The sequence below is a fragment of the Pinus tabuliformis genome, chromosome 2_1 (assembly GCF_031772625.1).
Source record: "Pinus tabuliformis cultivar Carrire ecotype Pingquan chromosome 2_1, CPIR1, whole genome shotgun sequence".
In the NCBI taxonomy this organism is placed as follows: Eukaryota; Viridiplantae; Streptophyta; class Pinopsida; order Pinales; family Pinaceae; genus Pinus; species Pinus tabuliformis.
Genome location: NC_142299.1, coordinates 284,161,556 through 284,185,993, shown reverse-complemented (window position 1 = coordinate 284,185,993; position 24,438 = coordinate 284,161,556). Strand labels below are relative to the sequence as shown.

At 38.7% G+C, this 24,438-nt stretch overlaps 2 protein-coding genes and 1 long non-coding RNA gene across 3 annotated transcripts in view; all 3 read left to right on the top strand.

The window, feature by feature from the left end:
* LOC149199883 (uncharacterized) overlaps positions 1 to 24,438 on the top strand; it is a 108,090-nt gene that overhangs the window by 5,485 nt on the left and 78,167 nt on the right. The window lies entirely within an intron of this gene.
* LOC149199885 (uncharacterized) lies at positions 12,288 to 12,831 on the top strand. Its single transcript, XR_016253796.1, has 2 exons — positions 12,288 to 12,376; positions 12,535 to 12,831. It is a non-coding gene; the product is annotated as an uncharacterized LOC149199885 (long non-coding RNA).
* LOC149199884 (putative pectinesterase/pectinesterase inhibitor 51) lies at positions 13,749 to 18,191 on the top strand. The gene is made up of 2 exons (XM_089402545.1): positions 13,749 to 14,176; positions 17,416 to 18,191. Exons 1-2 carry the CDS (start codon positions 13,750 to 13,752, stop codon positions 18,102 to 18,104), a joined length of 1,116 nt encoding a protein of 371 aa, XP_089258671.1. The 5' UTR covers position 13,749; the 3' UTR covers positions 18,105 to 18,191.

Below are 24,438 nucleotides of genomic sequence, written 5' to 3'. Positions count from 1 at the left end.
AATGGAACCAAATAAAAACCAAACAGATGGAATTTTCCAAAACAATTAAATTCTGATAGACCTTGTTCAGAATGTGGTAAATCAAGACCCAAAACTTTTGATTAGGTAATTCACTCCTTTCTCCAGGGATAAATTATAATAAATGTATATAGGACTTTCTTCCTCATTGAATTTGTGATAGCTAAAACTCCTCTAGGTGGAACAAAAAGACATCATGAAATCAATACCTCCGATCCAGATAAAGAATTAATTCCTTTTGAGAATTCTAATGTATATAGGACTTTCCTCCTCGTTGAATTTGTGATAGCTAACACTCCTCTAGGTGGAACAAAAAGACATCATGGAATCAATACCTCTAATCCAGATAAAGAATTAATTCCTTTTGAGAATTATAATCTCTAGCCTTCTGACTCCCAATTACCTACCACCACTCCTTCAAAGGGGTGGCATGACATTAAAAATAAGAAGAGGGGAAGGGAAAGATCGTGGATTATATTATAAAGGGCAAGAAAGAGGAGTTGAAAGGGCTAGGTACACTGTGCAACTATGGGAACAAATTGATCTTGGATGGCTCATTGGAGAAAAATCTCCGAGTAGGATCCCACATTTTAACTCATTATGGCTGAAGTGAAACATTTTCCAAAATAAAGATGCATAACAATTTGTGGATTATTTTTTATGGATGCTTTTAGTAGTAAAGGTTGTGCAGTGATCATGCTGTAGGTGTGTCGAAATTTTATTTCTCCACAAACAATAAAAAACAAAATTGTTCCCAAATTCCCAATAATAACCCCATTGACGACCATATAACACATTTGAATGGAAATAAGGATTTATTTTACTAGATATCTTGGAAAACACACTTAAGTCTCAAACATGGGTGACATCCCAATAAAATGAATAATAAGAATCAAGAACACTTGAAAGAAGTCATAAACGTCAATAAACATAAGTCCACATTTCCTGCACCACATGATATTTGAGTGGTGAAAGGAAATTACAGGGAATGACAGCATATTTTAAAGCATTTAAGAGACAAGAAGTTTCTCTAATGTCCTTATATTACAGAAGACACTAGTAAAACTAGCAAACATAAAGAAAAGCAAGGATACAAGGCATCACAAATGAGAGACTTCCACATGCACAATCTAGATCCCATGCACCAATTGCATGCTATCCATTGACCATTCTACAAACAGTGCACTCCAAATCTAACAATACCTTGGACATTAAAGCACATCAGCCAAAATGAATTTTACCAGATTGATTTCTTCATGGAGATAAAAGGACAAGTACCAATAGTCGATATAGTTATCATCATCCATGTAGCACACTTCCATGTCTCTTTGTGTGAGATTGTGATATCCCCAACTAAATAAATTTTGTTAAGTATGATTCAATTTTGCAATCTTGACATTAGAGGAGAATTTTGGTGACTTGGATAACATAGGAAAAAGTGAGTGAGTAGACCCCACTTTAATTTTGGAGGCAAGTAAGCCCATGCACATAAGGAAAAAGGGAAAATTGAAATGTTAGTTGGGGCCACAAAGAGGGCCATTTGAACCACCAAGGGTGGGGGTCGAATTTGTGGAGAGTGGTTACCACCAAGGGAGGTTAAGGGGTTGGAGTACTTAATGTAGTGTTATACGAAATCTATGACTGCGGACATAAGTGTCTTCCCTAGGCTTGGTGGATTGACCTAGAACAACAAAAAGCAAAGGGCACAATGTCTTCCTTAAAGTAATTGAATGATGGGATGAGGCCTACCTAGAATCTGTCGCAAGCTTCACTCCTTCCTCAGCTTGTACGCTCCAATCCTAGCTCCGATTGTTATAATTAGAACATGCACAATCAAACAAGACAAGCCAAAGATCTACGACATCTATGTAGTATAATCCAATCACTTCATTCAATAGATCAACATGGTATTGAAATACATGAAATCATAACATCATATATAGGAAAACAGTCTACTCTTTGTATTAATAGAAATGGAGAGAGTTACAACCAAAAATAGGATTTGATCTTGTAGAAGAGCTCCCCAAGTTGACTTGTCCTTTTCTTGCCACAAAGTATGCTTCTATGTCACCCTAATGCATGGAATAATGGCTTTCAAATCAACAGCATGAGGGTAGAATCAATCTCCAAAATCCAACCCCTTGCCCATGGATGGATGTAAATATATAAATGAGGGAGGTAGTTCTTGAATTCTTATCTATTTACCAATATAGGCTTGAAATCCACTTGAGATGGGAGGATGAGCTCAAGGGACAAGAGGTGAAAACTCCAAGGTAGGATCAGATAGGATTCAAGACTCTTATCCAAGGTAAATGGTTGAAACAACCTCAGGAAGCTTCGGGAATCTTTTTATTTTTCCCAAATTTCTAGAATCAACACACCCCAAGATTGAGAAACCTGTTGGCAATCAACGCAAGTGCAAAGAGGGTCAACTTGGTGGTCAACACTGGTCCCTAAAGGGTCAAGGTGCGTTGGGCCTTAAAAGCTTGGAAACTCAACAATCAAGAGCAGAAACTAAGGGATTCAATAGAGACATGCTTAGGGCTTTGTATAGGGATGATGACAATATGTTGAAGGATGTGAATTGGTCTTGTTTGAAGACCTATTGACCAGATGAGACAAAATGGCCTATAACAGATTTTGTCCTGTAATGCACAAAGTCAAAAATGACAGTTGATGATTGAAGTGCTTTACCTTGTGACAAGTCAGGATCAAAAACAACCGGTCAAGAGCATCATCTCTTACAATACATTTACATCATGATATATTTGTTGAGGGAGGTAACGCATAAGCTAACATTACATGTATAATGACCAAAAGACATGTCCACGGATCACTGATGGTGGACCCATGATTGGATTACTGTTTGTATGATCATAGCCATCATACATTGTGATCTTGTATTAATCCTGAAATTGCAGCCTGGATGGATGAAACTAGATCCGGGGTCTTCTGTCTCATTCACACGAACAACCAATGTAAGAGTCTAACCATATGAATTAATGAGCTGAACTCAAACATGGTAAACACCATCTCATTATTGTCCAATGATGTAAGCCATTAATAGACGCGAAAGAAACCGCCAATGATGTTAATGGTTGTCAAGGTACTCTAGTATAATCCGTATGGCGTGAATGAATGAGTTGATGTTGAACGCTGAGAGCGAGGAAACTTTCCATTGATGTATGCAAGCACCAAGGTACCAAAGGGGTGTTTCTAAGTCAACTTCTTGGATAATGAGCTTATGTCGACGAGAAGTGACTTGTCGCAGGAGGGCCTTGATGTATCCCCCATTAATGACAAAAAATGGGTATGATGATTTGAGACAGAAGGATCAAAATGATACTAATACGAAATTGGATTAGGAACAACAAACATTGAATGAAGGCTTAAGATTTTTGTAGCAGATATCGACTGAATGACTTCTCTTGAACACGGCGGCGACACTGAAATGAAGTTGGTAACATTGACCCAAAACCAAAATGGAGGCTTTGAAAAGGTATGATAAACCAAAAGACAACAACCACAAAGATGAAGTGGAAGAGTATTATGTTCAAGAGTGACTCGCTACCATTAACAAGTGGAGTATCCCATTTCCCAATTTCCCCAACCATTATTGGTCAGTACCTCTTTATTTTTGACAAGCTTAAGGAGCATAACATATGCTTTGATATGTAAGTTCATCCTTCGGATGAATCCCTCTGAGAATATTTAATGAACCCAAAGGAGTGGTGTGGTTCCGTCATGATTAATGAGTCCATCGTTGTTTGATGTTTTTACAAGTCCAGAGAAGGTGAAAACTCGACTTCTTTTTCATGTTTAGAGAGTTTGAAAAGGAGGCGAAAAAAAAAACTCCAAAGGTTCTTTTTTGTAGATAGTCTCTTGAGGCTGAAAAGGCAGAAAACGATACTAAGGAGAACCTCTTAGCCATGTTCGACTAAGGTATTCCTTTCTCGTAAGTAGTCAATCTCAGTCTGGAAAAGGGTTAAACTTATATTACGTAGACGTCTTTTCATTTACTTTAATGAGTTTGAAAAGGAAAGTGCTCAACAATCTTTCCATATTATTGGAGTCTGAAAAGAGATGAAAGAGGACTCCTCCTAGAGTAACAAGTGGTATAAAGGGGGTAGCAACTGGTTTCGGTCATGATGGAATTTCTCAAAACATGTAGAGGTCAAGAGGCTGGCTAATAAGACCACTCATCACAATTGTTCCTCAAGAAAGGGTAAAACAACCAAGTGAAGGCATATGATCAACCAAGTAGATGGTGACGATGGAATGAGAAAACCAAGGTTCGTCCAGCATAAATAGGCTGATAAAAATGAAAATCACGATAAATAGGATGAGAATGGTTTCATGTTTACACAAACTTGAAACATGGGAAACTTTGCTTGAAATACTTCAAGATGGTTCATTTTTTCACAAGCTTGAAACATGGGAAACTATGCTTGAGAGTGGTTTCATTTTTACACAAGCTTGAAATAGAGAAAAACTATGTTCCGATCATTATGGAATTGCTCAAAACATGTAGAGGTCAAGAGGCTGGCTAATAAGACCACTCATCACAGTTGTGCCTCAGGAAAGGGTAAAACAACCAAGTGAAAGCGTATGATCAACCAAGTAGATGGTGACGATGGAATGAGAAAACCAAGGTTCGTTTGGCATAAACAGGCTAATAAAAATGGAAATCACGTAGATAGGATGAGAATGGTTTCATGTTTACACAAACTTGAAACATGGGAAACTATGCTTTGAATACTTCAAGATGGTTTCATTTTTTCACAAGCTTGAAACATGGGAAACTATGCTTGAGAGTGGTTTCATTTTTACACAAGCTTGAAATAGAGAAAAACTAGGTTCCGGTCATTATGGAATTGCTCAAAACATGTAGAGGTCAAGAGGCTGGCTAATAAGACCACTCATCATAGTGGTTCCTCAGGAAAGGGTAAAACAACCAAGTGAAAGTGTATGATCAACCAAGGAGATTGTGACAATGGAAAGAGAAAACCAAGGTTCGTATGGTAGAAACAGGCTGATAAAAATGGAAATCACAAGAATAGGATGAGAATGGTTTCATTTTTTACACACGCTTGAAACATGGGGAACTATGGTTGAAATTGGTTTCATTTTTTGACAAGCTTGAAACATGAGAAACATTATGTTTGAGAGTGGTTTCATTTTTTACACAAGTTTGAAAGAGAGAAAAACTATGCTTGAAATAGGTTTGCATGCCCCCATCATAATGAATCAATTCGAGGTAGATAGCTTGCCAAGCTTCATTTAATTCGCCTAAGTAGACTATTGGTTACTAACAGGTGGATGGAATGAAGGTTCATTTACGAGATCAAGTGAAATACTCGACTGAGAATTTACAAGATATAATCAAAGACTCGAATTGGAAGGGGATCTGTTTCATTTTTTAACGAGCTTGACACAGGAAAAATAAATATGCTCAGAGGTCCTTGTTTCATTTTTTAACGAGCTTGACACAAGAAAAGGAATTGCGCTCCAGGACCTTGTTTCATTTTTTAATGAGCTTGACACAAGAAAAGGAGCTCTGCTTAGGGGACCTTGTTTCATTTTTTAAGGAGCTTGACACAAGAAAAGGAACTCTACTTCAAAAGCTTGTTTCATTGTTTAACAAGCTTGAAACAAGAAAAAGAACTATGCTCGTAGGACCTTGATCATGGCCTCCAAGAAACCATGGCTTCCAAGAGGTTCTCATCAAATGGAAGAAAAACTCTCTAGAAGGGACACATATCAAAGGATCCAATGGAAAGATTAGGCTCCAATGCCCCCAATAAATGATTCACCATATCAACTACTAGATCTAGGTCAAAAGAAGTTGAGCAAACAATGAAAGTCTTATCTTCATCAGTAGGTACATGAATGGGATAGGTTGCCACATACTTAACCTGTGGTAGGGAAGATACCAATTGCATATTTGGAATGCTCAAGGAAGTAGGATGATTGGCAGTCAAATAAGGACCAACAAATGAAAGTTGATCGATAGTCACAATCCTTCCATCATGTAGGAAGCACATCACTCGAAAGAGTATGCATAAAACAACATTCATAGCATAAACATTGTCTCGCCACAGGAGAAAATTTAAGTCCAAAGGGTCTTCGATAACCTTAACATCAATACATAAAATTTTTCCTCCCAAGGTAACAGGAAATTGAGGAAGGATCCCTCAGGGTTGACTAGTTCATTTGTTAAAAGCTAATAGATTCAGATCAATGGACACAAGTTGTGGGAAACCTAAAGCTTTCCAAGTAGTGGAGGATAGAATACTAACAAAATCTCCCTCATCTATAACAGTGTGATGGATGTTCTTATCATAAGCCTTTACCATGATCTTAAAAGGCATGTAAGAAGGGAGATGAGGTTTTGTCAATCAACTCCAATCAAACACAATGGCCAATTTTCTTGGAGGGGGTTTCGTGGGAACAGGAGAAATGCCCCCTTATCCAGTAGAATTATAAGAAACAAGAAGAACCTGAGCGGTATGATCCTCACTCTCTACGAGAAAAGTACGATCGACTGAAGGTGGAATCAGGTCAACCATTTTCTCAACCAATGGTTGGTCGGGAATAAACTCATGGGATTCACATCCAGAGAGAGTGGGATTGATTGGATTCAGATTTTGATCAATCACTTCATCAACTAGCGGAGGATTAGGAGAAATATTTTGATAACCGACCAGAAGATGAGGTTGAGAAGCTGTAAGGTTTTCCAATACTTTTGATGCTTCATCCATATAAGGACAAAGGTGAATAATATGATTCCCTTCACATAACTTACAATGAAACTCAACTTTCCCCTTTTTCCCATGGACCTTATTATCACTATTTAAATATTTGTCACCAACATGATCTCCAAAAACTGACGACAAAGGTTGATGTGAGCCTGTGGGCCACACTTCTAATACCTTGGGAAGACCAAGACAATCTCTAAGAGGTTGATCTCCCTTACATAACTTGCAAGGGAATTTAATCTTAAGGGGTTGATTGGAAGGTTCTTCCATACTAGTGGCATGGATAGAAATGGTTGTTGGGTTTCCTCCTCACTTATTTTTCTTCTTCTTAATCTTCCTTTTATTCTTCTTCTTATCTACCTAGTTACTAACTTTAAGGTTTTCACCAGACAAAGAGGAAGCAGAAGAAGAAGACTGAACGGGTGAAGAAGGAAAAGGGTCAATGTTAGGATCAATTTGAGGTTGATATTGTTCAGATGGAGGAGAACTTGGTTGAGGAGTAGTTTTGAGATTTAGAACCATAGAGGTTGAAAACAACCAAACTAGCAAACCAATGGTAAATTCGAGAAGTGACAACGTTTCCATATAAGGAGCACCATTATTTCCAAAAGGGGCAAAAGGAATAGGATTTCCGTCAGAGGGGTTTCCTTAACTGGTAGACTCAAGAACTGTTTCCATTATTCTCAACCTAAGATCCACTAAGGAGTTGTTCCATGGTAAGGATGTTGTTTCGTGGTCAATTAATTGATTTTAGAAATTAAAGAGACAAAATAAAGATAAAAAGGGGTAAACTAGGAAAAAATATTTACCAAGCAACCGTGAACTGCAATATACACCTTGGAGAACCAAGGACTTAACTTATGTGTAGGAAATTTGTTAATTACGCTGTAAGGCGTTTCCCTCTGAGATCAACTCCCCTCTCTGCCTACCTGTCATCTTGTAAGCCACAGGATTATATGTTAGACGATTGCAACCATTTCAGCCGTTGATCGGGGTTGCCCAAACGGTTTGGGCGTTTCATCGAATAGTTTCATCCGGGCAGCAGGGTTTGTACCTCAGATCAAACGCTTGCCCTCGCTCTGGATTTGGTTTCAGGCTCGCTGTTCTTGCCGGTCTTCGTATTTTTCCTCTGTGTATCTGCGTATTTACTCCACTGGATCATAGGCTGTTGGATCATGCCATCAAAGGTGGCGCCATCAGATGCGATGTGTAGCAGATCAGGTCTCTGTATGCGAGTGCAGGAACAGAGCTTTCCATGGAGACTCCAGAGGTTGGGAGCACTGATCAACTAAAAATAGCCCTAAAAAATTCCTTACAAGGTTAGCTTATTCTTACATGGGTATGTTATGCTTTCTGTTATTGAATTTGGGGTCCTTATTGCATTTTGGATGATAATAGTAATTCGGAGCTGAAGGATTTAAGCCTTTTCTGAAAGTAAATTGCTGATTGCCCGTTTGGGTTTCGTGAATGTCAATGCAAGGCCTGAACAGGGGTGTTTTCGGCATTCCAGTGGCTAAAAGGACCGAAATAGAGAAGCTTCTAATGTTGCTTGAAGAACAAAACCCTGTACACAATCCTACTGAAAATCTTCAAATGGTAAATGCGTTTGTATTTCAGTGTGAATCTGGGTTCCGAAACTAAGTGGATCTAGTCCAATGGTTGGTGGCATTTACAAAAGAAATTAGCGCTATTATTCCATTTCAAGATTTGGGATCCCATGTTCTAATTATATTTGGGCATGGATAGGATACCATGGATGCCCTAATGTGAAGTTTCTACCAGGTCGAAGGCCGGTGGAAGCTTCTATACAGTACAATAACAATCCTGGGCTCTAAACGGACAAAGCTAGGTCTCCGGGACTTTATTGCTCTGGGGGAGTTTGTGCAGACTATCAATACAAAAGAGGTGGCTCTGCTATCCAGTTTGTCATTCATTCATGAATTGCTTGTCTTTTATTCTAAATTCAAAATCATATCAGAAAAGCTTGGGTGTTCATGGCTTTGATTTCTGTAGGGACCCATATGGGTTTTGAAATCTTAATCCTCTGAATGTAGGGAAAAGCAGTAAACACCATTGGCTTCAGTGTTGCCAGATTGGGCATGCTCACAGGAGAGCTAACTATTGAGGCTTCCTTCAAGATTGCAAGCCCTAAGGTTCCAAACCCTAACCCTTACTGATTGTAATATGGATTAGTCTACATTCTTGAATAGAATCAAAATGTGCACATTGAGGTCTTCCAATTAATGTTGAGAAACTGATTTTATAATGGATTAGTCCATGTTCTTGAATAAGTCAAAATGTTCACTCTGATATATTCCAAACGATTGGGAGAAACTGAGTATGATATGGAATAGTCCATGTTCTTGAATAGAATCAAAATTTACACTTTGATATCTATTGAGCCATTGTGGAAAACTTATTACAATATGCATTAGTTTATGTTCTTGAATAGAATCAAAAGGTGTGCTCTGATATTTCCGAAATCATAGGGAAAACTCAGGTGCCTAATGAACATGGAATTAAGGTTGAGGGCTGAATTTCACCAGCTCAAGATCAAATTCAATTCTGGATTTGGTTTCAGGCTCGCTGTTCTTGCCGGTCTTCGTATTTTTCCTCTGCGTATTTACTCCACTGGATCATAGGCTGCTGGATCATGCCATCAAAGGCGGCGCCATCAGATGCGATGTGCAGCAGATCAGGTCTCTGAATGCGAGTGCAGGAACAGAGCTTTCCATGGAGACTCCAGAGGTTGGGAGCACTGATCAACTAAAAATAGCCCTAAAAAATTCCTTACAAGGTTAGCTTATTCTTACATGGGTATGTTATGCTTTCTGTTATTGAATTTGGGGTCCTTATTGCATTTTGGATGATAACAGTAATTCAGAGCTGAAGGATTTAAACCTTTTCTGAAAGTAAATTGCTGATTGCTTGTTTGGGTTTTGTGAATGTAATTGCAAGGCCTGAACAGGGGTGTTTTTGGCGTTCCAGTGGCTAAAAGGACCGAAATAGAGAAGCTTTTAATGCTGCTTGAAGAACAAAACCCTGTACACAATCCTACTGAAAATCTCCAAATGGTAAATGCGTTTGTATTTCAATGTGAATCTGGGTTCCGAAACTAAGTGGATCTAGTCCAATGGTTGGTGGCATTTACAAAAGAAATTAGCGCTATTATTCCATTTCAAGATTTGGGATCCCATGTTCTAATTAGATTTGGGCATGGATAGGATACCATGGATGCCCTAATGTGAAGTTTCTACCAGGTCGAAGGCCGGTGGAAGCTTCTATACAGTACAATAACAATCCTGGGCTCTAAACGGACAAAGCTAGGTCTCCGGGACTTTATTGCTCTGGGGGAGTTTGTGCAGACTATCAATACAAAAGAGGTGGCTCTGCTATCCAGTTTGTCATTCATTCATGAATTGCTTGTCTTTTATTCTAAATTCAAAATCATATCAGAAAAGCTTGGGTGTTCATGGATTTGATTTCTATAGGGACCCATATGGGTTTTGAAATCTTAATCCTCTGAATGTAGGGAAAAGCAGTAAACACCATTGGCTTCAGTGTTTCCGGCTTGGGCATGCTCACAGGAGAGCTAACTATTGAGGCTTCCTTCAAGATTGCAAGCCCTAAGGTTCCAAACCCTAACCCTTACTGATTGTAATATGGATTAGTCTACATTCTTGAATAGAATCAAAATGTGCACATTGAGGTCTTCCAATTAATGTTGAGAAACTGATTTTATAATGGATTAGTCCATGTTCTTGAATAAGTCAAAATGTTCACTCTGATATATTCCAAACGATTGGGAGAAACTGAGTATGATATGGAATAGTCCATGTTCTTGAATAGAATCAAAATTTACACTTTGATATCTATTGAGCCATTGTGGAAAACTTATTACAATATGCATTAGTTTATGTTCTTGAATAGAATCAAAAGGTGTGCTCTGATATTTCCGAAATCATAGGGAAAACTCAGGTGCCTAATGAACATGGAATTAAGGTTGAGGGCTGAATTTCACCAGCTCAAGATCAAATTCAATTTGTTGTTTCATGTCTTTTCCTATTCCTTGATTTGATTCATTCAAAATTTATAGTCAACATTGTTCAGTTTCTCAATCTTTCATAAGTATTTAAACTAATCCTGCCCTTCTTTCCAACCAGCGCGTTGACATCCAGTTTGAAAGATCAGCCATTGCCCCTGAAACGGTAGGCTACTTTGTTTCAGAAATACAGGTTGTTAACAAGATTTGGCATGGAATTTTCGGTTGTGAGGTTACAAATGTCTTTGTTGTTTGTGATTTGCAGTTACTAAATTTGTTCCGAAAGAACTATGATATACTTCTCAGCATTTTCAATCCCCAAGGCTGGTTGGAAATAACGTATCCTTGACCATATGTTTCCTAGGATAATTAGAGGACTTCTTTCTCTTTCTCTATGAAAATATTGAATTGGCTGTAGTTTGATTTTAATTTTGAAAGTGTGCAATAGGTGGAAGCTTCTATACAGTACAATAACAATCCTGGGCTCTAAACGGACAAAGCTAGGTCTCCGGGACTTTATTGCTCTGGGGGAGTTTGTGCAGACTATCAATACAAAAGAGGTGGCTCTGCTATCCAGTTTGTCATTCATTCATGAATTGCTTGTCTTTTATTCTAAATTCAAAATCATATCAGAAAAGCTTGGGTGTTCATGGCTTTGATTTCTGTAGGGTCCCATATGGGTTTTGAAATCTTAATCCTCTGAATGTAGGGAAAAGCAGTAAACACCATTGGCTTCAGTGTTTCCGGCTTGGGCATGCTCACAAGAGAGCTAACTATTGAGGCTTCCTTCAAGATTGCAAGCCCTAAGGTTCCAAACCCTAACCCTTACTGATTGTAATATGGATTAGTATACATTCTTGAATAGAATCAAAATGTGCACATTGAGGTCTTCCAATTAATGTTGAGAAACTGATTTTATAATGGATTAGTCCATGTTCTTGAATAAGTCAAAATGTTCACTCTGATATATTCCAAACGTTTGGGAGAAACTGAGTATGATATGGAATAGTCCATGTTCTTGAATAGAATCAAAATTTACACTTTGATATCTATTGAGCCATTGTGGAAAACTTATTACAATATGCATTAGTTTATGTTCTTGAATAGAATCAAAAGGTGTGCTCTGATATTTCCGAAATCATAGGGAAAACTCAGGTGCCTAATGAACATGGAATTAAGGTTGAGGGCTGAATTTCACCAGCTCAAGATCAAATTCAATTTGCTGTTTCATGTCTTTTCCTATTCCTTGATTTGATTCATTCAAAATTTATAGTCAACATTGTTCAGTTTCTCAATCTTGCATAAGTATTTAAACTAATCCTGCCCTTCTTTCCAACCAGCGTGTTGACATCCAGTTTGAAAGATCAGCCATTGCCCCTGAAACGGTAGGCTACTTTGTTTCAGAAATACAGGTTGTTAGCAAGATTTGGCATGGAATTTTCGGTTGTGAGGTTGCAAATGTCTTTGATGTTTGTGATTTGCAGTTACTAAATTTGTTCCGAAAGAACTATGATATACTTCTCAGCATTTTCAATCCCCAAGGCTGGTTGGAAATAACGTATCCTTGACCATATGTTTCCTAGGATAATTAGAGGACTTCTTTCTCTTTCTCTGTGAAAATATTGAATTGGCTGCAGTTTGATTTTAATTTTGAAAGTGTGCAATAGTTAAAAGTGATTTTGGTCACATGAATGATGGTCCTTAATGCGGGGAAAGATATGTTGACAATATTACTAGGATTGGTAGGGATGACAAAGGTAATGTCTTTCTCCTTGAACGAGTGGCAGGAGAAAAGATATCTGGGTAAGGTTTGCAAGTTCTTAGCTGTCAAAAAAAATGATGCAGAGAAATGTAATTTATGAGAGCTTGGTTGGCTGACTGCATCAAGCTCAGAGAATATCATTGTCAAAAAAGATATTCCTAGGCTGATGACTCTTAGAGATTATTTAGTTAAATTGTACAATGTGTTCTATAATTGATTTAAAGGGCCACAATAATATATTTTGTTCTTTAATTCTATAGCAATCATTTGAATAGACTGAAAAAGTAAATACAGTTACCTGGTTTCAGTGGACTTGAAGTCAGGTAAATAACCTGCACGAAATTTCCACTTCAGGGCTTCTCAAAATGCTGTGATGGTTGTCACCCTGCTCTGAATCTATGATCGCAATTATTCTATCATCAAACTCGCATCATCAGATTGGATAATTGAAAGGTGGAACAAGTGAACATGTGGCCAAGTTGTAAAATATAAAATTCAAGTAAAATTATATTTAAATTAAATATAACAAGTTAAAACTAAGTTTTATAAAATATATATAATTTATTCATTTTATATTAATTACGCCGTAAGGTGTTTCCCTCTGAGATCAACTCCCCTCTCTGCCTACCTGTCATCTTGTAAGCCACAGGATTATATGTTAGACGATTGCAACCATTTCAGCCGTTGATTGGGGTTGCCCAAACGGTTTGGGCGTTTCATCGAATAGTTTCATCCGGGCAGCAGGGTTTTTACCTCAGATCAAACGCTTGCCCTCGCTCTGGATTTGGTTTCAGGCTCGCTGTTCTTGCCGGTCTTCGTATTTTTCCTCTGTGTATTTACTCCACTGGAAGATTTGTTAGCTGCATCGGGGGAGACAAGCATTGCGGCTGAGCTAGGGAAGGGACAGAGATGGAGATCCCCAGGACAGATAACGCTTTGACAGAGTGGTTGAATCAGGGGAGGCAGGCCTGCCCCTTGAAATCCATCGATTACTATCCTTGCGCGAAGAAAACTTCTGAACACTCCAACCAGGTTAAGATGGCAGAACTGTAAGTCACTACATTGTTTTGATTATATTTAATTTATTATACATAATCAAACAATGGGTTTTTTTGCTGCTTCAAATCTCGCTGAGCAGCCGCTGTGTAACGTAACCTGTTCTTACAGTCATGAGCTTGACCAGCAATGCCCTTAGCATGGTAGATGCTCTGGATACATACGGACAGAATATGGTCCTATGGAGGCCTCCAAAAACAGAGAGATCATCCAATTCCTCTAGTACTGCAGATTATTACCATCATTATAATCAAATTTGGGATGTATTAGAGGTTGATAAATTGGTTCCCGATGTGACTGTGTCCAAGGATGAATCCTCTATGAGTATGCAACAGGCGGTGAACAGTGCACCGGATAAATCTGAGCGGAGATTCGTGATACATATAAAGGCTGGGGTGTATAAGGAGATTGTTAGGGTTCCTCCCAGTAAAACTAATCTTATGTTTGTGGGTGATGGCATGGGGAAGACTGTGATCACGGGGTCTATGTGTGTGCCATCCCTACCTGGTGTTCCAAGTACATATGGCTCTTCAACTGTTGGTAATGCTCATCATTGTTCCTCTTCCTCTTCATATTAAGTTGGAATTTATTTCTTTGCCTGAGTTTGGTTTTTTTATTGTGTTTGATCATGGTGTGGTTCCTGGCAGATTTGAGATGCCTTGAATTGAAATTGGAAAATCTGCTCTTCCAACATGTTTTGATCATTACACATGGTTCTTGCGGACCACATCCCTCTGTGATTTTTCGGGTCAACCTTAGTCCATATTCTCTCCTCTCTCACCTTTTGTCACTAATTCACCCCAAGAGACACTAAAAGAGCTGTTAGGATCTTGAGCACCAACAAAGAAGTAGATGAGTAAGGTCTGCAAGTTGAATTTGCATTGGCTTTCCCTCTTCGTGGTCTCAAAATATCATCCACCCCATCTTCCAATTGAAGGATATTTCTGATAGAAATAATTACAGGGATATTATGATTGGGCATGCCTTTGTCAAACTCTATGTTATGGGCGTGAACGTGTAGCTTTCTCAACATCTAGAGAGGAACAAATTCAAAGCTATGGGGCAACCAAGTCTTAGAAGAGATTATGAAACTAGTGACCACATGTTTAGCCTGTGTGCTATTATCAAGGAAGCTGACGTCCCTCATCTAAAGTCCTGTTGCTTTGTGGATTTTTAGAAGGCTTTTGGACTCTGTTCCAAGGGAATTATCGTTCTGGAGACTACGTGAAATTGGCATCTTTGAGTGTCTCATAGTTGCTTTCATGAAATTCCATGGGATATACATTAATGGGTTAGAGCATAACCGAGCGAGTACTTCCACAAGGGAGATGTTTACGTTTTACACCATGTTTTGTTTTCCTTATTCTTATTTGCAGAGGATCCGATCCTTTTAGCCTCCTCCCCTAGGCACATTCAGAGATAGCTTGATGCCCCTGCCAATGTGATGGTCATAGAATGATGGTGGTGAACCTTAGTGAAACTGAGGTTGTGATTTAAATATCCAAGAGCACCCTAACAAACTTCCACTTCTTCTTCAAAGGAAGCGAGGTGGAGATTACCATTGCTTATACATCTATGGGATCTGATCCATAGCCCTTAGGTTTAGCTTAAGGCATGTCTTTCAACCCAAACTTAGAAAGGGTTATAGGTCTCTCTCCATGCTTGACTGACGATACTTCCATATGCATTTTCAGGACATCTCTTCTGAGATGCATTTTTTGACACAATTAACAGACCTATAGTACTATACAGTGTTGAAATCTTGGGGCCTACCTCGTTACCACCTGACTGCGCGCAGGCTGAGACAGTCCAATTCCTCATACTACAGTGTATGATTTAGCATAAACAAACAGTTCCATAACCCATTGTAAAAACAGTTTGGCATTCATCCCTTTTTCCTTGAGAGCATTTTTGGACTTGTCTTCTTTCTTCACGGGAAACTCCTATCTGGCCCTTTTCCTTTTTTAGATTGCCTCCACAGGCCCCTTTGTCTAGCGAATGTGCTGTTTTTTTAAAGGCGTCTTCAGTTCTTCAAAGAGTGCCTCCCTCCTTTTAGCGATTCTCTAGATGCCCTAGTGACATCCTAGCCCCTAAATGGAGATAAACATGGATATCAAAGAGGACGTCTATCTACAGTAAATTCAGGTCACTTGGATTGAATCCCACAACGGTTTCACAATCAAATGATCTTCTACTATGATCACTTATTGTACAAGTATGATCTAGGAAGCAATTCTCTTTGATACATTTGCAGATTTTTATGGGTCTTCTTGCAGAACCCAAAGGGCTTTAAACGCTTGTTCAATTCTGTGGCCAAGGAATCCACTACCATTGCTTCCAATTCCTTCTGCATGGACATAAAGTGTGCCCTTTCTGCCATGTTGCTAAGAACTACTGGATAAAAATGCCAAACCACAACACTGAGGGCCTGCATGCTGGTTAAACTTAAAAGCCTGAGGAAAGGTAGAGATTTGGCTGACAAGACTTCTTTGGAGACAATCAATTGTGAAAATGACCATCCAATTAATGAGAGAGAAATTTTCTACTTGAGTTCAACCCAGATTAATTCCCTTGCAAAGGAATGCTGATCTAGAAAGCATCAACAAAATACAATTGAGAGGAGAAGGAAACAATCAAAATCCAGCAGTGCTTGGAATGCAATCCGTCATTTGCAAGGGAAGCAATAATGCTTTTCTTCAAAGAGTGCCTCCCTCCTTTTAGCTATTCTCTAGATGCCCTAGTGACATCCTAGCCCCTGAATGGAGATAAACATGGATATAAAAGAGGACGTCTATCTACAGTAAATTTAGGTCACTTGGATTGAATCCCACAACGGTTTCACAATCAAATGACCTTCTACTATGATCACTTATTGTACAAGTATGATCTAGGAAGCAATTCTCTTTGATACATTTGCAGGTTTTTATGGGTCTTCTTGCAGAACCCAAAGGGCTTTAAACGCTTGTTCAATTATGTGGCCAAGGAATCCACTACCATTGCTTCCAATTCCTTCTGCATGGACATAAAGTGTGCCCTTTCTGCCATGTTGCTAAGAACTACTGGATAAAAATGCCAAACCACAACACTGAGGGCCTGCATGCTGGTTAAACTTAAAAGCCTGAGGAAAGGTAGATATTTGGCTGACAAGACTTCTTTGGAGACAATCAATTGTGAAAATGACCATCCAATTAATGAGAGAGAAATTTTCTACTTGAGTTCAACCCAGATTAATTCCCTTGCAAAGGAATGCTAATCTAGAAAGCATCAACAAAATACAAATGAGAGGAGAAGGAAACAATCAAAATCCAGCAGTGCTTGGAATGCAATCCGTCATTTGCAAGGGGAGCAATAATGCTTTTCTTCAGATTGTAGGTTGCTGAAAAGAAGAGAGAAATAACATTTATTTTTGCAGATTCTGCACTTCTTTCATCCTATTAAAGCAACAAAAAAATTAATTATGGTTTTACATTTTAAGAATAAGATATTTGGAACCCTTTCATATGATAGGTGTAATGTCTTTCAACATGCATTGGGGTTTGTAAGTTTGAGAAATTTCAATGGGCATATGCTAAAATCGGATCCTCTGTTTATTCTGATAAATAGATAAATATGTGTATGCTATTTCTAAACAAAGGCGGAATTTAATACTTACAATTACCATCATTCTTTGGTTTTGAACTCTTATCAAAGGAAAATTCAATCAATCCATATTCCTCGATCCCACTAAATCTTGTTTTAGATGTTGAGGATTGCTAATTTATTTGTTTTCACAATTGCAGCTGTAAATGCTGATGGCTTCTTAGCACGGGATATAACATTCGAAAATGCAGCAGGGCCAGGTAGTCAACAAGCGGTAGCCCTAAGAGTAGATAGTGATCACTCTGCCTTCTACAACTGTGCCTTTCTTGGCCACCAGGATACATTGTACACTCATATTCTTCGTCAGTTCTATAGAAACTGCAGAATAGAAGGCACTGTTGACTTCATATTTGGAGACTCGGCAGCCATCTTTGAAAACTGTCTCATTCTGCTGCGTCCTCGTCAAATAAACTCAGACAAAGGATCATCAGATCCTGTCACTGCACAGGGTCGAACAGATCCAGCCGAGCCCACAGGATTTGTTTTCCATAACTGCACTATCAATGGAACTGAAGAATATATGAGGGCTTACTATGCCAACCCAAAAATTTATAAAGGCTATTTGGGTCGGCCATGGAAGATGTACTCCAGAGCAATCTGCATAAATTCATATTTGGGAGAGGCCATTAGCCCTGAGGGATGGATGTCGTGGATAGAGGACTTTGCTCTTAACACGCTTTACTATGGGGAATACCAGAATTATGGGCCGGGGGCTAAGGTTTCTGGAAGAACGCCATGGTCTAATCAGATACCTGAGAGAAATGTAGGAATGTATACTGTTGGAAACTTTATACAGGGAGACGAATGGCTGCCAGATACAATCAATTAATCCAAAAACAAAGGTTGGTTACTATGCAATCTTCTAATGCGTGATTTTCTTCTACATTGTTGTTGTTCTCTGATGATGGTGAAGAATTCAACGGGAAGCAATAGGACTAAAAATTCTCAGACAGTTGCAACCCAAAAATCCATGAGCCACATTGTTTCCTTCTATCACTGTTTCATCTGTCTTTGGAGTATTGCAATTTCAATCTGCTATGAAGGAGCCACTTGCTTTTCATTGGAGGAAAATGTTATTTGTACGTGTTTGCAATTTTTACTGCACTATTTTGATCGACATTGATGACCAAAATGGCAGAATAATTTTGTACCTGGTGCAGAGGAAAGTTGTTTTGTTACTGGGAAAGTTTCAACGCAGCATTGTTTTGTGATTGGGCGAATCCTCCCGCAGTTATGTTTGAAGCATGGGATAAAACTTTTGGGAAAATGTTATGAACTCTAAAGGTTTGGGTGTCTGTATTTGTTGTTGTTTTTTTTCAAAATAACGAAAATTGGTTGAATGAAAATTACAGGGATTTATTGAACCACCAAACATAATATTGACTCTCAAGTTTAAGTAGATATCATTCAAGTTCTCAATATGTTCTTAATATAAAAGAAAAACATGCAACTTATACAGGCTGAGTGTAAGTGTAGAGCTATTTGGTGAACAGAAGAAAAAACCAGTCTATCGGTCAGCTTTCTGGTAATAGAGGACTCTACGACAACATTACAACATACTTTTTAAACTAACCAAAAGACTTTTAAAAGGCTTGAAATAAAAACCGGACCTAGAAAGTTATAAAAGTCTGACCTTCCTGGTATAAGATACAAACTATTATTAACACCAGAAATAAAAAGACAACCACAATGAAGAATAATTTAAACATCGTTGGAACTAATAGATTCTAGAACAATATAAGTTTGGATAATACTTTGATCATTTGAAGAATAAGGTACTTAATTTTTAACAGCATGTTATTCTCGACAACGTCATGGCTTATTCTGTGTGACAATTTGCATACACTCTCTTTGATTTTTCCAAGGAGTGATGTTATTCAAAATATATCTCCCTGTGGGTGTCCTTATGCTGCACACAAGCAATGATGCATTCACTTTTTTCAACTTTATGTATGTTTATCATTTCCATCCATATGATTGTCTTCCCATGATTTCTAAGATGTAATTGAGTTTATATCCATCTAATTGTATTATAGGCTCCTAAACCAATGGTAAGATCAGTTATTTTAGATTTGCTGACAGGACTAGATAGACACGTGGGATAAATCTTATATTTATAGTATACTCCTCTTTAACATTATGAGTTTGTACACATGTTTTAACACTTTCTCAGCTCTCAATAAAAATCAGAACATTGTGGAATTCTTTTAGGATCAGAAGCAACGCTAGGGTTGGAAAAAGCATGTAGCACTTATAATGTATCAAACTTAAAACAAGCCAGAAGTCTCCATTTTATCTGGGATTCCTCTTTGTTCATCCCTTGTCTGACACTAAGGTATATAATGTTCTGAAAAGTCTCATTGTGATATCCACTCATACATGCTAGACAGTAAGGCACACCTCTGTGTTGAGATTCAATTCTATATCCATAATTGTTTTTGACTTTTATTGATTTTTCTTTGTCAAAAATGTAGATTAGCATTGCCTCGAATTGGCCATTTGTTGATGATAAAAAATAAACACCGGTAAAGAAACAAAATTGCATAAAATTTTGACTTCTTTCTTCTATGCTGTTGTTTCTTATGTCATTTGCATAAAATTTTGACTTCTCTCTTCTATGCTATTGTTTTTCATATCATTGCCTTACGACGTTTCTTTTGCAACATGTGGTGCAAATGCTAGTTTTAGATAACAATGGTATGCTCTATGCTTAAGAGAAATTCACTTCAATTGTTCTTATTAACCCAATATCAATATCCAGATTAGAAATCACATTAACATGATAGTAAATGAAGATAGAACATAAATAAAATGTAGAAGACAAGCCAAGACAAGACGACACAATATTTGGCAGATGCCAAGGAAAAACCCCAATGTGGGGAACCCTTTGATTAATTCTTCTTATTATTCTTCAAAAGTTTAGTAGAGAGAGAGAGAGTACAATATACAAAATTCACTTGCCCAAACATAATCAAATCTGTCCAGTCAAACTGTAGTCAACAGGATGCCTAACCAGAAAGTCAACGTTGGTCAAATCAACAAAAATTTTCCTCCATATTAGTTTTCTAGTCAACTCGGCCTCCACCCAAATTAGCCAAAAATAGTCCTGAAGAAATCGATCAAACTTGGTCAACGCACAGTCAAACCTGCACTCAAACTTGTTGCAGTTAACGCTAGTCAAACAACACAGAAAGTCTCAGTTTCTATGCCAAAGAATGCATCTTGCCCAAACAGAAATATTCCCACAAAAATCACAGTCAAACAAGGTCAAACGTTGCTCGATCAACATTGTTCAAACCTACTGCAACTTTGGTCAACATTGGAAAACAAAAGTTGATGTCAACCCTTCGCACATGTGGAGGAGAAGAAGGTTGTCCTGAAATCGCACAACCCAATTAGATGAGGAGAGAGATATATGTGTGAGATGATGAATGTCCAAATGAGGTAGATGCTCCTTCTATTTATATGCAATGTTGAGGGTGAAGAGACGTGACTTTTGGGCTTCTGAGCCTACATTAGATTGTTTGCCAACCTTGACAATTTGTCCATAGAAGAAATAAATTCATAATTCCATTTATACATGTCAGAATGAGATGATCTTTAGATCAATCCTGCACCTCTTGAAAAGAGGAATCCAACAAAACTATCATCTCCATCGTATGAGTTGTCAAATGTGGAGTGTGGCCCTAGTTGCCAAATTTAACACTCCCTCCTGCACCTCTTGAAAAGAGGAATCCAACAAAACTATCATCTCCATCGTATGAGTTGTCAAATGTGGAGTGTGGCCCTAGTTGCCAAATTTAACACTCCCTCTCAACTAGGAAGAACTCCACCTGCCAAACCATCTAACAACTTGTACCATCCCTGTCATCCCTGCTCTGCTTTGCTCTACTTTTCTCTAGTCTATTGAACTATGCATAAATAATGAAGAATAAATGATCAAGAGTGTATCATACCACCCTCCACTGACCCAAAGTCAGTCTAGATCAATATCAAACATCCTAGCATAGGGACTACGGTAGTACACGATGCATCCATCAGTAGTACTATGTTCCCTATCCTCGTTTCCTTACTCATTGGCCAGATGAGAGGTACTTCCCATGAGTCCCAAAATACATGGGTAGGATGTATCAACAGGAGAAGGTGAATCACTCATCCTACTCATATGCCATAGGAGAAGGTGAACCACTCATCCTATGCATATATCAACCATCATGGCGTATCACAATGGAAGGTGAACCACTCATCCTATGCATATATCAACCATCATGGGGTATCAGAAGGGAAGGTTAACCACTCACCCTATACACAGCGCATCACTAGGGGAAGGTGAACCACTCACCCTATGGTCGCTCATCACTCCAAGAAGTAACCTAAACTCCCTGAAACTCCTAGAAATGGGACCCTCATAAGAGGGTCTCTCCACAACTCCAAGACATTCACAGAAGGTTAAGAATTTGACCTTCCCCAGGGGCTTCATAAGAATATCTGTGACCTGATCATCAGTCCTAATGTGACGGAGCCTTATTGCTCCCTGTTGTACCATATCCCGAATAAAGCGATACCTGACATCAATATGATTGGAGCGGTCATGAAACACGAGATTCTCAGAAAGACGAATCCCACTTTGGTTGTCGCAAAACATCATTGTGGTATCTAGCACATGTCCAGACAACTCACTAAAGAGCTTCCTCAACCAAACAACTTCATAGGAGGCCATACTAGCAGCAATATATTCATCCTTGGCGGTGCTCAAAGCAACCGATTTTTGCTTCCTTCCCATCCAGGATATCAAAGAAGAACCTAGTGAGAAGCAACATCCTGATGTGTTGTTACGATCCACCACACTTCCAGCCCAGTCAGCATCAGAATAACCATGGAGCCTCACATTCTCGGCAATGTATCTTAGTCCATAGGTGATTATGCCTCGAAGATATCTCAGAAGATTCATTGTAGCAATCTAATGTATGTGATGAGGCTCAACCATAAATTGACTCAATGTATTCACTGTAAAGCGTATGTCCGGACAAGAGTTCACCAAGAATATCAGGGTCCCCACGAGTTGACGATACTCAAAAGGATTTCCCAAATCGAGCCCAATAGCACTTTCGCATAACTTCTTGAAGTTAAGTTCCATTGGAGTAGTCACGGACTTACAATTCACCATCCCAAATCTTTTAAGTAGCTTCACAATGTATTTTCATTGAGAAAGGAAAATCTCACATGGCTTTTGCCAGACCTCCAATCCTAGAAAATAATGCATCAGTCCTAGTTCCTTCATCTCGAACTCGGAAGCCAACTCCCTCTTGCATGGATGAATGAGAGGGTCTGCTCCTGTCAAAAAGAGATCATCCACATAAAGTACCAAGATGAGAGGTCTATCATTCTAAACCTTAAAGTAAAGGTTCAAATCAGCTTAACTCCTTGTAAAACCCAACTTCATCAGATAGTTGTCAATCCTCTCATACCAAGCCTAGGGAGCCTGCTTCAACCCATAGAGAGCTTTCTCAACCTACATACATGTGTCTTGTGATCTTGAACTTCGAACCCCTCGATTTGTTCTACATAGACTTCCTCCTTAATTGAACCATGCAAGAAGGTGGTTTTGACATCCATCTAGTGAAGGTTCCATCCTTGCGATGCAACAAGAGCTATAATTGAACGAATGGTGGTAGATCAAGAAACTAGTGCAAATATCTCATCATAGTCCACACATTCCTTTTGAGAGAAACCTCGAGCAACAAACCTAGCCGTGAACTTTTCAGCACTTCCATCAGCTCAATGCGTGATCTTGTAGAGCCATTTTGGGGTGACAACAGATTTGTCCTTAGGTCTAGGGACCACATCCCAGAAATCATTCTTCATAGTCGACTCATACTCTTCGTTCATAGCATACTTCCAAACTTGGTGCTTCACAACATCTTTGAATGTGCAAGGCTCGGATTGAACAATGGTGTGCATGGCAACTAAGTACCCTTGGTACCTCTTCGGCTTCTTACTTTCATGAAAAGTTCCCCTTGGAGCAATATGATTATCGGCATATTCGAGAGTTTCCCTAAGCCATGAGGGTCTCATTTTTAAGGAAAAGGGATCATGAGGAGGTGGATCAATGGGATCCATTTGTTCTTTAATATCGAGCATCAACTCATCATGTGGTTCTCCCTGTTTTCCTGTATCTGCTTCTTTGTCCTTCCTAGGAATATGAAGGTTACTAATCTTCCCAAGGGCAGCATCTTCATCTTCATCAAAGGTGACATCATGACTTATCTCCACTTCTCTTTGACCAGGCACATAGATTCTATATGCCTTAGAAGTTTCATTATAGCCCAAAAATGTTCCTTTCTTCCCTGGTGCATCCAATTTGCTTCTCTTTTCTTTCGACACATGAAAATACACATAGCTACCAAAAATTCTAAAGTGAGAAACATCAAGTTTCTTACTGGTGAAAACTTCTTCAAGAGTTTTAGAGTCCAATGCTTGATGAGTGCATCTATTTTGAACATACACAGTAGTTTTGGTTGCTTCTACCCATAGAAACTTCAAAAGGCTTTGATCATGAAGCATAGCATGGGTGGCTTCTATAATGGAACAATTCTTTCTTTCAACAACACCATTTTTCTCAGGAGTATATGCGGTAGTAGTCTCCCTCTTAATGCCAACTTCTCTACAATATTCATTGAACTCATTTGTTTCATATTCGGTTCCATTATCGGTCCTCAATATTTTGATCTTCTTCCCTGTTTGATTTTTGAGCAAGGCTTTGAAAGAACAAAATCATGTGAACACTTTGTCCTTCTTATTTAAGAAATAAATCCAAGTTTTGCGAGAGAAGTCATCCACAAAGATAGCACAATATAAATATCCTCCCAAAGATGTCACAGGCAACATATCAGATAGATCAGAATGAACCAATTGCAAAATTTCAGTAGTATTGCTATCACTTGAGGGGAATGGTCCCCTCGTATGTTTTCCTTGGCACATCCTTGACAAACACCTTCATGTTCTACTTTAAATTCAGCCATACACGTCACCATCTTCCTCACATTGGGTAGAGCCTTATAATGTAGATGAGAAACCCTCCGGTGCCATGATTCAGATTGAAGAGATGTGTCTCAAGACATAGCTCCTAATGGGATTCCTCCAACTCGATATAGGCTACCAAC

Coding starts and splice junctions, on each gene's coding strand:
- LOC149199884 (XM_089402545.1), top strand. CDS start 13,750: ATGAGCTTGACCAGCAATGCCCTTAGCATGGTAGATGCTCTGGATACA. Junction 14,177..17,415: donor ATATGGCTCTTCAACTGTTG/GTAATGCTCATC, acceptor TCACAATTGCAG/CTGTAAATGCTGATGGCTTC.